Here is a 13744-nt window from a genome sequence, read left to right as displayed (position 1 = left end):
AGTTTGGCTCTGTGTTCACTAGGGAATTGGTGAAGTCCCTTAAGGCAACCCAGGGAGGAGAAAGTTTTGGGGGGAAAGAAAGTGCTCCAGACACTGAAATTCTGGATGGTGGCAGTGTACCAGATCTAAGCTAGTAATTAACTTTAGAAGTGTCCATGCAGGTCCCCACATTTGTACCCTAAATTTCAGATGGGTACTGTGCACATTGTGTGGCATATCCATTGCAGACACCATGAAACAACGTGACCCACAGACTACAACTTAGCTTGAGAACGCCTGTTTATTTTAGGCTGGATAATCCCGAAAGAAACAAGTGTGTCTTTTCCATGCTTCAAGAGACCCAGAAGGCTGTGGCTGCAGAGCAGGTCAAGTTGACCTATTTGAGAGTCACTGTGCCCGGCACAATAGACTTCCTTCTCACGAAAATAATAAAAAATGAAAAAATAACTACCAACATTGCTGAGAAGGCTCTTTGTGTCAATGGGTGAGATATCTTCAGTGAGGAGTCCTCAGTGGTGGAAATCATGTTCTCTATGAGACAAATTCAGACCTGTTTCGAGCACAGTTCTGTTGATTTCAATGGAGCTGCACACTCTTTTACAGCAGTAATGAATCTGGCCAGATGTGTTGGTTTCTGTTGGCTAATTAAAATTTAACTGAATTTAAAAATATATTGGAGAGCGTCCCTTCAGTAACTGATACCTGAATGATTTGTTTTGCTGGTAATAGTTTTATTGCATCTCTACTTACATTCACTAATGTCATTATAGAACAACAACATTCATACTTCGGGGCGTTGTTTGGTCTGAAGTCAAGAAAATGATGAAAGGCCAGATGATGATCTGGGCTGAGTGGAAAGCACAGGAGCTGAAGAGGAGCATGACACATGCTCGCCATGCAGCCTCGGTAGGCCCTGGGTCCAGGTATTAGAGGTTGGTGAGTGCTGTGCACCCACTACTCCCCATGATGGGGAACAGATCTTATTTACTGGGTTAGCTAAACATTTAGGAATCAGTTCTTTGGATGTGCGCACACACACACTCTCTCCCAACAGCACCAATGGGAAGTAGCAGCTTCAGTACCACAAGCTATTCGCCCTCTCAAACAGTTTCAGGCCAGGCAAGTTTTCTATACAATTAAAGTTTAATTTATTTCGTACATTTTAAATGTTTTGTTATAAACCCAGCGTTGCAAGTGCATATTTCCAAGGTTCTTTTCTTTATTGTAGATCAACAAAACTCCCCCAAACCCTTCAAAATCCACTCTTCTGCTAGTAATGCTCAGCTCGATAAAGGCTTCTCCTCCTCTCTCCTCCCTCCCATTGATCCCTTTCCGGTTGCTACAGTGCCACCACGTACTCCAGATCTTTACTCAAACCATCATTGTGCTTTTTAAACACAGATCTTTGTGGTCAGCTCTCTCTCTCTCTCACTCGGATACAGATGACTCTTACACTGCTTTAGGTATGTTGGGTCAAATCTTGCCCTTAGCACAATGGGAATCATGCAGAGACTGAAATTACACAATAGGGGAGTACACCTGCATCACTGTTGTCCAGGAAGTAGTTGAAGTCAGGGCCTCTTTCATCCCTAGGCTCTAGAGGCTGTAAGGTAGGTTTCCCTCCTCTTCTGAGAGCTTGAACTACAAGCTTTTTTCTTGTCAAGGGGATCTGCAAAACAATATGAGTAGAATTAGATTAGGGCCAAACCACCTTAATCTCTATTAGCGTCACTGACTATGCAATGAGGTGAATGACGTGAATAATTTTAAGACATTATATGCTGGAATGGTGCCAAAAACTATCACTATGTGGACAAATAACTGTGTAATAGTCCAGTTTAATAGCTGCATTTCATATCCTATGTGGAGAAAGAGAAAGACTTCATAATGCTCATTTACCATCATTCGACAACAGGGGTGAGGACTGGGAGGTGCACCAACTAGCTTGGTCTCAGGTCCACTGTTGTTAATGGGGAGAGGGCTTTGTAGGTGCATACGTTTATTTGCTGTAGTTCACACTTTGCCTCTAACAGTTCCTCAACTTCGCCCTCTTCCACTGAAATTATGAAAATTGTGGTCATCGTTCTAACTTTTGAAAGAAAAAAAGAGGTAAAATGATACATTTTTCCTTTTCTTAACATTTAGAACATTCTCTTATGTTGCCCTATATCATTTCCAAGGTTTCTCGCTTGTGTTGCTGAGTCCAAGGGCTCATGTAAGTGACACACAGATTGTCATGAACACAGCAGCCCTTACTTGAATGCTATTTCTTGTCCCAGCACTGTTGTGCTATTTTCAATTAAGGAAAAACAGTACTTGTCAGAATTAGCAATTTAGGGTCATGATGAAAGAATGACTAAGGGGTAGGAAGTAATTATGTGAAACAAAATAGAGCTAAAAAGGTTAATTTTTGTGGTGTCACATCATGGACAAGTTTTGAAAACAGCTCTGCTCATTTAGACTTTCTTGGCCCCCTGTTGGTCTCTGTAGGTGATCAGGTATGTTCTTAAAGCACATGTCAATGGTTTGTCCTAGAATTTTGTAGGAAAACTATTATGACCAGAATCAACACAAGAACAAAGTGCATGTCCCTTTCACAATTTACAGACACCATTTGGCCAGAAAAGCAACATAACTGTGTCTTATGAGGGTACAGATGTATGCTCAAAAGTACAACTCTATTCTAAGCCAACCCCAACAAGCCAATTCTTTTACCCAGAGTAGGAACAATGTGTAGAGAGAGGGAGGAGGAATATTCTTAGCCACGTATTAATATTCAAATCATGCCTTAATGCCCTTAGCTATGCTATGGTATACTTATCTGAGGTTCAGAGACAGTTTACTGAGTAGTGTCTCAGCATGTGCTAGTGAGCTTCCCAGCCCAGGTCCACAGACTTGTGCCAGTGGGTCTCAAGCTAGTGCTCTAAAAATACATGTGTAGACTTTGCAGCTCAGGCTGGAGCTCAGGCTCTGTAACCTCAAAGCACTGTCTACAAAGCTATTTTTAGAGCACAAGCAGGAGCGCTACTAGCATAAGTCCGGAAGGCCCACTTCCAGATGCAGCGTAGACATGCCCAAAGGGGAGTCAGATACTATTCCAACATACTCAAGTCAGCCCATATGTTTGCTGATATATTCCTAGCTACACTGTCAGACAGAGTTCTGGACCATCATATGCTTTCATACGTTTACCTAAACCCAATAATCATGTATCAGAGGGGTAGCCGTGTTAGTCTGGATCTGTAAAAGCAGCAGAGTCCTGTGGCACCTTATAGACTAACAGACATTTTGGAGCATGAGCTTTCATGGGTGAATACCCACTTCGTGCATCCGACGAAAGCTCGTGCTCCAGAACATCTGTTAGTCTATAAGGTGCCACAGGACTCTCTGCTCCAATAATCATGCTTCTTGAGATTTTGGTCCAGCACTCCTTATACAGTCCTATTTCATCACAGATCAGTTTTAAGCAAACTTCTCTTTCCTTAACATAGTCCTACAGACTAATGAACTACCTTTATATTCCTAGAGGAAGTGTTATAGTGAGGATAACAAACATTTTTCTTAAAGCACCAATGATAAAATAGGAGTGTATTACAAAACATGACACTCCACAGGGATGAAATACTATTTTTTTATTTTTTTTAGAGAGCAAGTACAATAACGTTGCATTAACTTAATGCTATGTCATAGCTGTTACAGCTCTGATAGAAAAATAAACATCTCACAGTACACTACAGTGTCAATTCATTAATAAATATAATCAGAATAGAAGTTAGTAGTCAAATGAAATGAATAACCAGCTACAAAAGTATATTATTTTAAACAAAATAGTCAGAACATTTTCAGACACATTTAAGTAGTGATTCGTTTTAAAAATGTCATTTCAAGCTGGAAATGAACAATAAGAGTTACAAATCTATTAAAAACCTGCTTCCCTTCCTAAAATGTTCTATGTATCAAACTTTTTAAATCTAAAGAATCATTATATATCCACATACTTTTTTTTTTAACAAAAGGCAGCATATTAAACATGAAGATAACCCCCATATTGTATTAGAAATTTTATCACTACTTTGCTAAATGAGACACTTTAAAGTAGTTTTATTTTTTGAAAACAGTAGTAGTAAGTGTGAAATAGATCTCAGCACAGTGAATGTGTCTAAAACTAACGTGTTTGCAAACAGGAAAGAAAGGAAGGTAGCTGGGGTGAAGCTGTGGCCCCAATGAAAACTCCCATTGGCTTGAAAGGGGACAGGATTTCAACTCACATCAACACATGCCAGACATTTTACTCATTTTTTCCTAGCTACGTACCTTGTTTCAAGAGTGTGCAACAGAAAAATAAAGGAAAGAGGAAATGGTAGCTGAAGAGGAATTTCTAAAGCAAAAGAACTTCCTGGACATTTATTTTCAGAACGAATCATCTTGAACATGAAAATATACTGGGCTCTAATTCTAAGCTAGCTTGCACTCTGTGCAACTGCACTGATTTGTCCCATTATATACAAATTATTTTTGCTAGGTAATTTTAACTTACTGCTGACATCAATGTACAGGACACTCAAATTTCCTTTGACTTCTATCAGAGTTCTGGATATAGACCAATAGCTAAAAACAGTAACATTCTTCCTAACTACTGCTTCATTATTGTTTACCATGTAAATCTTATTTTTATATTTCAAATGCATGGCATAAACGCTAGGGATACATTTCATTTCTAATTTGATTGGACAGTTTGTTTCATTCAGCATTGATTGACTGATAAATATAATGCAGTGAATCAATAAAATTTCTTGCTCCACACTTTGGCCCTTCCAACTAAAAATCAAAGTGGATGTATCTTTCAGAAGTGCATTTTTCTAACTGTGAATTGTGCTGCTTACTTAGGGCCTGCTCCAAAGCCCACTGATGTCAATGAAAAAATTCCCGCTGACTTCAATGGGCTTCAATTGAGGCTCATAGGTCCAGTCCTGCAACCCTACCTCAAGTCATCCTTCTTAGTCAGTTACCAACATTGTCCTTTGTGTTTACATCAGGGAACATGGTTAGGTACAGAGAGTGCAGCCTTCTCATCTATGCAGGGGCTGGACACAAAATGGCCCTTGCACTCTACTATGCACAAGGAATACCTTGTGAGTGCCTCTGCCAGTCTAACCTCTTCAAAGTATCTGGGAAGGGAAACGGTTTCCTGCACCAGCTAGCAGAACAGGCTGGGCACAGATGATGGGTACTATACTCAAACCTCGCTCCCCAAAGCTCTTGGATGAATTCTGCCTGCTTTAGACACTGTGCCGCATCAAGCCCCTGCTAAGGCAGTACATTTCTGCACATCCCTCAACCCTGAGCTGTGCCTTAAAGGGCATCAAAAAACCCAATGTGGCTAGTTGGAAGAGTAGGTGTTGCCTGAAAGTAAGTTTCACAGGTTCACTACTGTAGTTAACAACATAGTCACAATCACACACATATGGGAAAAAAGAACTAATTCCTCAATGTGACTTGAGAAAGCAAGGGTATCATAATATTTTACCACGTACAGCAAATTATTTCTTCTAATACAAAACCATACTTTGCATAGGAGATTTTTGAGCCATGACACCTAAAAAAATTAATACAATTCTAATAACTGATAACATGTAAAGTATGGCTAGACAAATGTGGTTTCTTTTTAAGGTCCCTATTAAACATGGCTTGTAAATATTTCAGTCTGGCACAATGAAAATTCCACATACATCATGTGCACATTTTCTGAATGAACAAACCATTTCCTCATACTCATTTGTGACACTGTAATAAATGTATTCATAGAGCTTGGAAGTAATTGACACTGAGTCACTTTTATTCTATGAGTGCTTTTTTTTTAATTCAGAAGTAATGTGCACATTTTTAATGCATAAGCATCTGTCCTTTCCAAAATACACATGAACGAGAAGTTAGAGATTAATAGGATTCAGCTCTCTCTATGCTCAAGTATCTAGTTTAAGAACTAGAATAATTAAATCATTCATAGAGATGTTTAAACAAGGAATAACAATTTTTCTGCAGATGCTCATGTAAATATTGTGCTTATGGGGCATAAAGTAAAACAAATAAAAAAAAAATCCCCAAATGACCAGTTAACAATACCAATATAGTACCTGTGTGTATTTCTTAAATGAAGTGTTCCATATTTTGGAGCTGGCCTACTGTCAAATTATTTGAAATATGATTCATTTTTCAGAGGGCTTAACTTTCTTCCATAAGCCTGTAGTGACTTTGGTTGAGGCCAAATGTTATATTTTTTGTTTGGAGGGAACACCTTAGAGGTGCAATAGAAAGAGAAGAAATTGTGATATGAACTATGTAGAACGAACTTGTTTACAATAGCTCACACACTAACTGCCATACAAAGCACAGCCACAGTACCGTTAAGTGCTGATCAAATTTCTTGTGAATTATGGGCTAAGTGCTTTCTCATTTAAGGTTATGTGCAAATGGGAGCACAGATCTCCACCACTGTGAGGCTTTTGTTGGGTCATTCCTCCTCTGCACCATTCTGAAAAGCAGGGCCAATAGCGGAGGGGAACAGCTAGCAGGCAAGGCTACAGTTTCTCATGTATGGCAGCCATCCATGAGAATCAGGCACCATCTTGAGGATCTTGTTCTGTCTGATCTCCCCATAGGCCATCTAAAGATTAGTTCTTGGCCTTCTGCATTGCTAGCAGCTAATTCTTTGTCAGTAGCCCACTCGTAACCTCCTTCATGGTACGTTAACGTAGTAGAAGGGGGAGTTACAACTACTCAGGACAGCAGCAGCTTACAATGAAATTTATGTTGCAAAGTTCCACTGACCTGAGTGGAATATAATGCATTGAGCAGTTGTTCTGATGGCAACATGCTGGCCATGCCCTCACTGGACTAGAGCTGGAGTTCCAGCAAAGTGCAACAGAAGGAGAAAAACAGCTATAAGAGGTATTTTGGACGTGGGGGGGGGGGAGGAGATGTTACCATAAAGACCCCTTTCTCTCCTGTATATGAAGTCCCCAACTCCATTTCTGTTCCATAATTTGAGACTTGTGAACAATGACGAGAAGTTATTTTAAACAGTTATGAGTTATTTTTACCAATTATATCACTTAGCTATATGTTGTATTAAGGGCTATTATATTTCATTTAAGAGAATTAGATCAAAAATCATATTCCATTATTTAAAGAATAGGTTCATATCTTTTGTGAAGCACATGAAATCTTTCAATTAAATAAACAGTTACTGATATCCAGATAGTACCCTGTTTCCTCCTCTCTTTAGGAAGTTGTGACCAGAGCAATATTAAGTATGTTTATTTCACATGGGCCTTTATTCTGTTCCCAGTAAAGTCAATGGTAATCATCCCGTTAACTTCTACGGGAGGAGGACTGAGTCCCACACTGTGCAGTATAAAGAAAAATAATTCAAGTTAAACACAGTATAAAGTTGAAATGATTCACTGTAGTTTACTTTTCAATAATCTATAATTAACAAATAAAAATGAAGGCTATCACGAACACAAATAAAATCAGTGTAATGAATTCCAATTTCAAGCAAGACTTTTTAAGCTGTCTGAACTGAAGTTCAGATACCACTGTGATGCGTGACATAGAAATACTTAATAGAGGAGTTTAAAAGGTGGCTTATTAGGGGAAGTATGTAGTGACTACCACTGATATCTAGAGCTGTTAGAACAATAACAATGGAAATTTTGAGCCATTGTCTTTGTAGGATTTTTTTTTCAAACCTCCATTTGATCAGTGTATTAGGGAATGCTGTCTGTGAAACACAACCCATAAAGCTGATTATCAATTCCAAATCCTGCATTCCTTTCACATGTACATCGTTCTCAGATTTCAACGGGACTTGTACAGAAGGAACGCAGAATTGGGAGAATTCATTTTTCTCATTTCTTATAAGTATCTCAACCATGTGTCTATTCCGCTTTTTTTTTAATAAAGACATTTCCCCCTTTGTTTCAGCGAAGCAAAGACTCTCTGCAATAGGCACAGATTAGTATTGAGTATCAGTGTTTAGCACTGATAACATGTCATCTCAGATAATTTTTTGCCAACTATTTTTAGTGCATATTTCAAAGAGGTTACCAGGACTTCCTAACTTTATGACAATGTAAAACAAGCCAGTCCGACTACTAGCTGTGCACTTTATATGGCATATAGCAACAAGACAACAGCGTCCACTGTTGCAGAGTTTGTTTTATGGAGAAGCGGAGTAGCTTTGCACAATTTATTCTGTGGTACAAATTCTGCCCTCAGATGCATCCATATTGGCCCCATTGAATCTGGGAAGGATCTTGATGACTTCTGAAGGCAGAATTTGAATCTACATTGGTCAATTCAACTAGTTCTCATGGGAAAATTCCTCTCCTCTTTTCTGTATTCTTTTTCTTTTGACACCTTCACATTCTACTGGATACATATCCCAGTGCACCACAACAACAATTTAGGTGGTTAAATAAAGGATTCATGCAAACTGATTCTCTCAGCTATAAAGTAGCAGATGAGGAAAAATCAGGCATATCAGATATTTAACAAGAAGAGAGCCCTTATTTGGCAAAACACTGAAATGTAGCTAGCAGACCAAATACAGCCCTGGTGTAACTCAACTGACTTCAATGCAGTTCTTCTTGCCAACCCCAGAGCTGAATTTAGCCAGTGTGTTTAATTATTATGTAGCGTATTCCAGTCAGCTAAAACAAAAAAAACAAAACCACACTAGAATAACTCTCCCCCCATCCTTCCCCTTTTCATACTGACTCAGTTCTCACATATCTTAAAATATATATAAAAGTCTCTATTTTGGAACAAAAGGAATACTAAAATGTATACACTTTATCACATAAGAAGAATAAATCCTGTTTAAGTGATATTATAATCTGTAGATTTTTTAAAATACCAGTAGTAACTAAGCACTCATTAATCCAGTTATTTTTTATAAGTAACTATAAGAAGATAAACTGATGTCAAAGCAGACAAGATCAATGGACCTTTGAAAGGAAAACCATAAAAGTTTTAAGAAGTATCGTTTCTACATGTACAAGTACTCCAATAGCTCCATCTATTACTATAATGTACAGGAATGTTAATATTTTAATCACAGTTTTGCCCATTCCCACAGCGCACACAAATACTAGCTACTTGTAAAGTGAGATCAGTGCTTTGTCCCCCCATGTTCATATCTACATTCTATGCCATAACTAAATAAATTATTTTACATTAAAGTGCTACACCAACACTAATGGTCTTGAACAGTAGTAATGCACATTTCTCTTTCATAAAATACAGCAGCCATAACTTCAAAGGTAGTCACATTATGTGACTATGCTTACATGTTAGTTTGTTACAGTATTCAATGAATGCATGCCACAAAAACAAATAGCATCAGTCAAGACTCTTACACAGTAAAAATAAGACAGCTTTTTAAAAAATGATGGAAATAGAGATTTTCAGAAAATGGTCTTCAGAACTCGCACTTGAAAGTTTCATTTAAACGTAACTTGCTGATGTCGATATTTATATCTTCTGGTTTGTCACGTCTGTATGTTACTGTTCTCGTACAAACAGTAGGCAAAAACATCTTATCCTTGAAGGAGAAGATACAGTTTAGCAACAAATAGCTAACACTTATATGTAAGCAAAAAAAAAAGTACTGAATATGATTTTCTCTGAAATCAATTACCTTCTTTGTTGCAGATGCTCTGTAATCTGAGGATGATTTAACTTTATTGCTATTCCACTGTAGAATTATCTGCCTGATGATAAGTACAGTAAGCAACCCAATCAGAAATGTAACGATAAAGATTATGGAAAAGATTCTAAAGTAGTTTGGGTCGGAGAAACATTCTGCAATAAAAGGAAAACAAGAGTGAAAAGCTAAAATATTGATAAGGGGCACCCATTAAGCCAAGTTTGAAGTTAACACTGCACATTAATTTAGCATAGCTTCACGAAATCAAATTCCTAAAATAACTCCAAACGATTGCACATGTGAAAGTATTTAATGAAGAAGGCATAATGATTCAGATTGCCATATGCAAACTATTTTTAAAATAGCTTTATCAGGAAAAAAAATTCCTATTAGAAAGATCCAGATATAGGGTCACGATTTTTTATTCTTTAATATTACAGTAGCACCTAGAGGTCAGTACTCTATAGTGTTAGGCACCATAAAACACAGGTTTCAGAGTAGCAGCCGTGTTAGTCTGTATCCGCAAAAAGAACAGGAGTACTTGTGGCACTTTAGAGACTAACAAATTTATTTGAGCATAAGCTTTCGTGGGCTACAGCCCATTTCTTCGAATGCATCCATAGAAGTGAGCTGTGCTCAAATAAATTTGTTAGTCTCTAAGGTGCCACAAGTACTCCTGTTCTTTTTGCATAAAACACAGTAACAGTCAGTCTCTGCCCCAGACAAGACAGACAAAGAGTGGAAGTCAAAGTAAGGCCTGCCACTTTTCCTGCTGATCAGTAGCAAAGTCAGGAATAGAACCCAGGTCTCCTGACTCCCAGTCCCATGCCCTATGCACTGCACTTGGCCTCTAATGGTTTTAAAAATCTACAGATCCTTCTCATAAATCCCAAATAGAATCACTGTCACTTTTATATGCCTCTTTAAAACAAAATGTCTAGGTAAAGCTATTAACTGACAAAAAGTGATTACATATATGTAATTTTCTTTGCCATTTGGGCCCTGTCACTTGAATGGGCTTTGGATGTGTTTATTAATAGAGAAAGACTTACACACCCTCATTACCTTACAGCTGTGTATACTTAAGACACATTAAAATGTTTCATTGAGCTATGTGTTCTACTTCATTTGTTCAGCTCTTGTAATGTGAAATAATGTAAACATATGAGAAGTAGTAAAACATATGGCTACCATAATAAATTTTTGTAAATCTTTCTTTAAACACTACTGAGGCAGGATTCACTATTGGATGCAACTTCTCAAGGATCTTAGAAATCTAATCTAGCAAAGCTTGCCAATCACATTTCCTGTTATTATTTATCTTTCATTTTCCCTGAAGCAAAACAAACTTTCTTCAAACAATCACAATCCACTCTTGAAGGAGAATATAAATGCTAACTAGAGCAAGTAATGTTATTACAGAAATATCTGTGCATCAGTGCCAATTTTTAAATACATCATTCATATGAATATTTAAGCAGGAGGATATCAGATTTGATTTTGTTACAAAATAACACATCAAGATGTAGCACATTTTGCAGGGCTGAGAAAGGCATAAGGGAAGGGAAGAGTGGAGACTTTTTTACAATTAAGTATTAACTGTTAACTAAGGGGAAAAATTCACCCCAATGCAGAGGGCCTATACGAAGTCCTATACATAACTTACACTCAATTTTAAAGAATTAAGTGGTTCTTAAGTGATGCCCAGTGTGTTGTGTGGTTCCTCTACTATGAATTTTGATGGTTTTCACACTTTTATTAAAGTGATTAGGCAAAGCTAGGTTTTTACATACCTGATGCTGGATCAATATAATGCACCATATAAGCACATGAGGTTTTGCACTGGTCAGGTGTAGTTTGTGATGCATTGTTAGAATAATGGCACTGAACACAATTTCTGAAAATGAACATATAAAGAACCACCACTATAACTTCACTGCATTTTCCTTAAACGATTAAATCAACAGAATAATTATTGTGTTCAAATAACATTCTCTTGCTGCTAGAAAAATACTGAAGCATTTATTTATTAACTTTGAGACATGTTGTCTCTCTCTTGCAATATTTTAACCCATTGTTACTTGTGGTGTTGTTGTAGTTGAGTTGGTCCCAGGATATTAGAGAGACAAAGTGAGGGAGGTGATATCTTTTACTGGGCGAACGTCTGTTGGTGAAAGAGACAAGCTTTCAAGCTACGTAGAGCTAATACAGTGACCAGAAGAAGAGCTTTGTGTAGCTTGAAAGCTCGTCTCTTTCCCCAACAGGTCCAGTAAAAGGTATTACCTCACTCACCTTGTCTCTCTACTTTAGCCCAATGTCGTTTTTCAAAACTATTTGGTGAAAAGTAGTGAAGTAAAATAGTCAGATTGGCTCAAAGCCACCCTCACCTGGCCCTGGATTACACCTTTCATGCTGTACATCTAAGATGTTGCAGCACAGAATCTACCCCGTGGTTTCTTTAGGTATCAGATCCACAAACTCAACATGAGCTACTAAAATAAAGGTGGATTCTTTCCTTTCATGCATCAACCACAGTAATAACGATCTTGGAGTCCACTTATTTCCCCTTACACCACGTTTTCACTGTGTTCAATGGGATGCACAGGAATAATTACAGGGAAACATTTAGCCTTGCAAATGGAATTCTTTTGATGATACATTAGGAAGAATAGACATGAGCACCTTCTCTGCACAGAACTGGGTCTGCTGTTCCTACAGAAGTAAAGTAGCAAACAACTTACTGTTGTCACTAAATGTCAAAAGATCAGACACTGAATACAAACAGGGAGTAGGTAGTGCCATTTTTACTTCTACTTTCAGAGTAGAACTGAACTTTAAATGACTACAGAAGACAAACATCATTAATGTTACAAGAAAAATGCAACTGACTTTTTAATTAAGTTGAGACAGATTGTTCAGAGGCATGGGCACTAACTCCCTTTGACTTTCAGATATAACCCAGATATTCTATCTTCACATCATTCTGCCAGGTCTCAGCATTCACCTCTTCAGACATGGTCTGGGGTTTTCCTCCAACTGCATGTATACTAAACAGTTCAGAATTCAACTGACAAATATCAATTCTTTCTATTCTTACTGTTTACTTTTTTTGATGAAGGGTTAAATTGCCCACAATGGAGACTGCAGAGAGATGCAACATTCCAGCAGGAGCTTTTGGAAGCAGTGTGCCTGAGAGATTGACAAAAGCCTTCAGGAGCCTTGCTTCAATCTTTGAAAGAGTGGAGAAATTACTCCCCCTTGTTAGCCCAGCTCTGCTGGCTAGTGGGGAGGGAGACACATGGCTGAGGCCTGATCTACATGAGAAAATTAGATTGGCGTAAGTATGTCCTTCAGGGGTGTGAAAACTCCACACCCCTGAGTAGTGCAGTTTAGTTAACCTAAGTCCCTGCACAGATAGCACTAGGTTGACAGAAGAATTCTGTCAACCGAGCTACCGCTTCTGAGGCAGGTGGATTACCTACACAGATGGGAGAATCCCTCTCGTGAGCGTAGGTTGTGTCTACACTGAAGCGCTACAGCGGTGCAGATGCAGCAGTGCAGCTGTGTTTTTCATGTTTTGACTGTAGACAAGCTCTTTGTCTGCAGGCTCATTCTTCCTTGTCTTATTTGGGGAGAGAGCACAAGGAAAGGGTTGTGACTAGTCTCTCTACAGGGGTCAGCATGGCAACAGGATTGATCCCTTTCTACCTCATCGCATATGGGAGCAGAACTACTCACCCTAAGTATTCATCTTTAAAACTCAAAAGCTGCACCTTTCCCCCTAGCCCTGTAGATGATGTATTGGGAACCAAATGAATGAATATACTACCCTCCTTTAATACTCTGTTCCCAAAACAACACTGTTCCCTTAACCACTTATGAATAGCCTTGTTTTCATTGGCAGCAACGTTATTTTTTATGTTTTAACCTTCCTGATAAATGGTTAGTGATGTGTGTAGCAGATACCTCTTTCAGACCATCTCTAAATTATTCCAGTTTAGTAATAATGTAGTGGAAAAATATGTTGCCATG

At 38.2% G+C, this 13744-nt stretch overlaps 1 protein-coding gene across 3 annotated transcripts in view; it reads right to left on the bottom strand.

Annotated features, from left to right (window-relative positions):
* Positions 1-1188: 1188 nt before the first annotated feature.
* ITGB8 (integrin subunit beta 8) overlaps positions 1189-13744 on the bottom strand; it is an 86875-nt gene continuing 74319 nt past the window's right edge. For 2 of the 3 annotated variants that reach the window (XM_032766263.2, XM_032766281.2), the window contains exons 12-14: positions 11506-11609; positions 9704-9867; positions 1189-1669 (exon numbers count right to left, since the gene is read on the bottom strand). In XM_032766263.2, the coding sequence (XP_032622154.1) occupies positions 1502-1669; positions 9704-9867; positions 11506-11609 (436 nt within the window). In that variant the 3' untranslated portion in view covers positions 1189-1501. Of the gene's footprint in view, positions 1670-5984; positions 9608-9703; positions 9868-11505; positions 11610-13744 lie in introns of those variants that run through there. The other variant, XM_032766272.2, reaches the window with a different exon arrangement.

This window comes from Chelonoidis abingdonii, chromosome 2, assembly GCF_003597395.2.
Source record: "Chelonoidis abingdonii isolate Lonesome George chromosome 2, CheloAbing_2.0, whole genome shotgun sequence".
NCBI classification, from domain to species: Eukaryota; Metazoa; Chordata; order Testudines; family Testudinidae; genus Chelonoidis; species Chelonoidis abingdonii.
Note: the sequence above shows the minus strand (reverse complement) of the source record. Positions and strands in the feature narration are given on the sequence as shown.